The sequence below is a fragment of the Pleurodeles waltl genome, chromosome 7 (genome assembly GCF_031143425.1).
Source record: "Pleurodeles waltl isolate 20211129_DDA chromosome 7, aPleWal1.hap1.20221129, whole genome shotgun sequence".
Taxonomy (NCBI): domain Eukaryota; kingdom Metazoa; phylum Chordata; class Amphibia; order Caudata; family Salamandridae; genus Pleurodeles; species Pleurodeles waltl.
The window spans coordinates 984,704,119-984,707,825 of NC_090446.1; the positions used below are offsets into that span (position 1 = coordinate 984,704,119).

The following is a 3,707-nucleotide window of genomic DNA, read 5'->3' on the forward strand; positions in this document are numbered from 1 at the left end:
GTCTAAAGGGTTTGTGATGGATTCAAGCCAAGACCTAGCTGCTAAAAATCACATGGAATTATTATGGATGTTACTGCTCGACAAGCCCTATTTTTTTTTTTTTTATTGTTTTATAGCTCCCATCTATTTGATTATGAGTGGTCGCAACGGTCTCCCTAAATTAACAAACGGAAAGATTACTGATATCCTAGGTTTCTGATCCGGAGCTTACTCAGTTGTGCTGCAAGACTGCATACGGAGATGCGGTTGCATTCTGTGGTATAGGTTTTTTTTTTTAAAATAAATAAATAAAAAAATATCACACCACACAACAAAACACAAACACCAGAATGTTGAGGATTTTGTGGTTTATTTTAATAACTTGATCTCTTTACACGTCCGGATTACTTCAACTCCTTCACTGCTAAACCTAAGATTAAGAAAAAAAATAAACAATTAAGTAGGACTGAAACGGCCACGATAGAGATTACAGCTGTTCCACACGCACCACAATTTACATCCAGGCTATGTCTGAATCTCCCCCTAACTCCCCCACCAAGCCAATAAAAATAACCCAGACCATAAACACTTTCTTTAGTAGCCTATATTCTTCCACAATTGTTTTTTTTTTTTTAAACGACACTTACCAGGAGGCAAGGACTGCTTCAGCTTCTCTGCCTTCTCCTTGTCTGTGATGACCAGGGTATACAAGTACTTGCTGCAGCGCACCTTGAACTTCACATTGTCCTTGTTCTTCTTGATCTTCACAGCTGAAATTATGGAGGTAACACAACTGGTTAAAAAGAAATTCAGAATGAAGAGACGGTTTTATGGTGCACTTTTATGATTGAAATATATCTAGTCTATCAAGGCAAAAACAAAATCAGCATACTTAAGTGCTTATCAGGCAAGAGGATGGCAATTCATGTCAACAGTTGAGAAAAGCAGTAGCCTATCACTAACAGTGACAACATTTACTGTCCAGTCTTCAATCTTTGAACAACTTCAAAGCCACGTCTCAGCAACCCTTCTAACATCATTAAGGATTTTTGGGCATTCCTGTTTGTGCCGTACACATGATGTGGTTTTGCACTCAATTACATATGTACACACTGATACAGTACTACTGCTTGTAAAAAAAAACTTATTTTAGGACATGTAGAAGTGCATTTTTTTTCCAGACCATTGTTAACTAGGTCTCAAATTGGAACTAGCCATAGACATACGTTTTACCTCTTCACATTACACTGTTATTTCTGCGGCATGTAGTTAACCCCTTAGCTGCTGGGCCTTCCCCCCCCCCCAGTGCCGAGCCCTTTTTTGGCTATTTGGGGTAGTTCGCGCTTAGGGCTTCATAACTTTTTGTCCACATAAGCTAACCACGCCAAATTTGCGTCCTTTTTTTCCAACATCCTAGGGATTCTAATGGTACCCAGAGTTGGTGGTTTCCCCTGGAGGAGACCAAGAAAATAGCCAAAATACAGTGAAAATTTAGTTTTTTCCAAAAAAAATTGGAAAAAAGGACTGCCGAAGAAGGCTTGTGGTTTTTTTCCCTGAAAATGCCATCAACAAAGGGTTTCTGGTGCTGAAATCACTATCTTCCCACCTTTCAGGAACGGGCAGACTTGAATCAGAAAACCAAATTTTTCAACACAAATTTGGCATTTTACTGGGACATACCCCATTTCTACTATATTTGGTGCTTTCAGCCTCCTTCCAGTTAGTGACAGGAATGGGTGTGAAACCAATGCTGGATCCCGGAATGCTAAACATTTCTGAAAACTAGACAAAATTCTGAATTCAGCAAGGGGTCATTTGTGTAGATCCTACAAGGTTTTCCTACAGAAAATAACAGCTGAAATAACAAAATATTGAAATTGAGCTGAAAACAGCCATTTTTCTTTATGTTTTACTCTGTAACTTTTTCCTGCGATGTCAGATTTCTGAAAGCAATATACCGTTTTGTCTGCTGGACTCTTCTGGTTGCGGGGATATAAAGGGCTTGTAGGTTCATCAAGAACCCTAGGTACCCAGAGCCAATAAATGAGCTGCACCCTGCAGTTGGTTTTCATTCTATACTGGGTATACAGCAATTCATTTGCTGAAATATGAAGAGTGAAAAAGAGGTATCAAGAAAGCCTTTGCATTTCCAAAATGGGATCAAGATAAGGTTTTGAGGAGCAGTGGTTATTTGCACATCGCTGAATTCCGAGGTGCCCATACTAGCATGTGAATTGCAGGGCATTTCTCAAATAGACGTCTTTTTTACACACTCTTATATTTGGAAGGAAAAAATGTAGAGAAAGATAAGGGGCAATAACACTTGTTTTGCTATTCTGTGTTCCCCCAAGTCTCCCGATAAAAATGATACCTCACTTGTGTGGGTAGGCCTAGTGCCCGCGACAGGAAATGCCCCAAAACACAACATGGACACATCCTATTTTTTTTTTTATAGAAAACACAGCTGTTTTTTCCAAAGTGCCTACCTGTAGATTTTGGCCTCTAGCTCAGCCGGCACCTAGGGAAACCTACCAAACCTGTGCATTTCTGAAAACTAAAGACCTAGGGCAATCCAAGGAGGGGTGACTCGCGGGGCTCGGACCAGGTTCTGTTACCCAGAATCCTTTGCAAACCTCAAAAAGTGGCTAAAAAAACAAGTTTTCCTCACATTTCGGTGACAGAAAGTTCTGGAATCTTAGAGGAGCCACAAATTTCCTTCCACCCGGCGTTCCCCTAAGTCTCCGGATAAAAATGATACCTCACTTGTGTGGGTAGGCCTAGTGCCCGCGACAGGAAATGCCCCAAAACAGAACATGGACACATCACATTTTTTCATAGAAAACAGTGCCTACCTGTGGATTTTGGCCTCTAGCTCAGCCGGCACCTGGGGAAACCTAGCAAACCAGCACATTTTTGAAAACTAGAAACCCAGGGGAATCCAAGATGAGGTGACTTGTGGGGCTCGGACCAGGTTCTGTTACCCAGAATCCTTTGCAAACCTCAAAATGTGGCTAAAATACCACGTTTTCCTCACATTTCGGTGACAGAAAGTTCTGGAATCTGAGAGGAGCCCCAAATTTCCTTCCACCCAGCGTTCCCCCCAAGTCTCCCGATAAATATGATACCTCACTTGTGTGGTTAGGCCTGGTGCCTGCGACAGGAATAGATCACACAACGGTCAATGTTGGTCCTTACGTGAGGCAGCTGTTGACCCTGGGGTGATCCATTCCTGACACAGGCACTAGGTGTAGGCACTCAAGTGGGGTAGTGTTTTTATCAGGACAGGTGAGGAGTCACTGGGTGGTAGGAATGTTGTGGATCCCAGCATATTCCTGTAGTTTGTGTGACAGAAATGCGAGAAAAATAGAGTTTTTTTTCAACATTTCAGCTTTGCAGGGTATTCTGGGTAAGAAAACTTTGGGGAATCCACACAAGTCACACCTCTGTGGACTCCCCCGAATGTCTAGTTTCCAGAAATGTTTGGGTTTAGTGCGTTTCTCTATATGGCCGCCGAATCCAGGACCAAAAACACAGGTGCCTGCCTTACAAAACCAGTTTGTTTTGCCATAGACAATTTTGATGTCTCCACAATATGATTTGGGTGGTGGAATTTGGGGCTGAACTAAATTGGTGAGCTCCCAAGAGAGCACTCTCTCTCTGCTTGCCGCCGCATTCACCTGCTCTCTGGGTTGGCCTAACCCACTATTACCCAGTTGCACGAACAGCTT

At 42.2% G+C, this 3,707-nt stretch overlaps 1 protein-coding gene across 2 annotated transcripts in view; it reads right to left on the bottom strand.

The window, feature by feature from the left end:
* Positions 1-332: 332 nt before the first annotated feature.
* The window catches only part of RPL38 (ribosomal protein L38), an 11,569-nt gene continuing 8,194 nt past the window's right edge, over positions 333-3,707 (bottom strand). For both annotated transcript variants that reach the window (XM_069199803.1, XM_069199804.1), the window contains exons 4-5: positions 627-749; positions 333-409 (exon numbers count right to left, since the gene is read on the bottom strand). In XM_069199803.1, the coding sequence (XP_069055904.1) occupies positions 384-409; positions 627-749 (149 nt within the window). In that variant the 3' untranslated portion in view covers positions 333-383. The remainder of the gene's footprint in view (positions 410-626; positions 750-3,707) is intronic.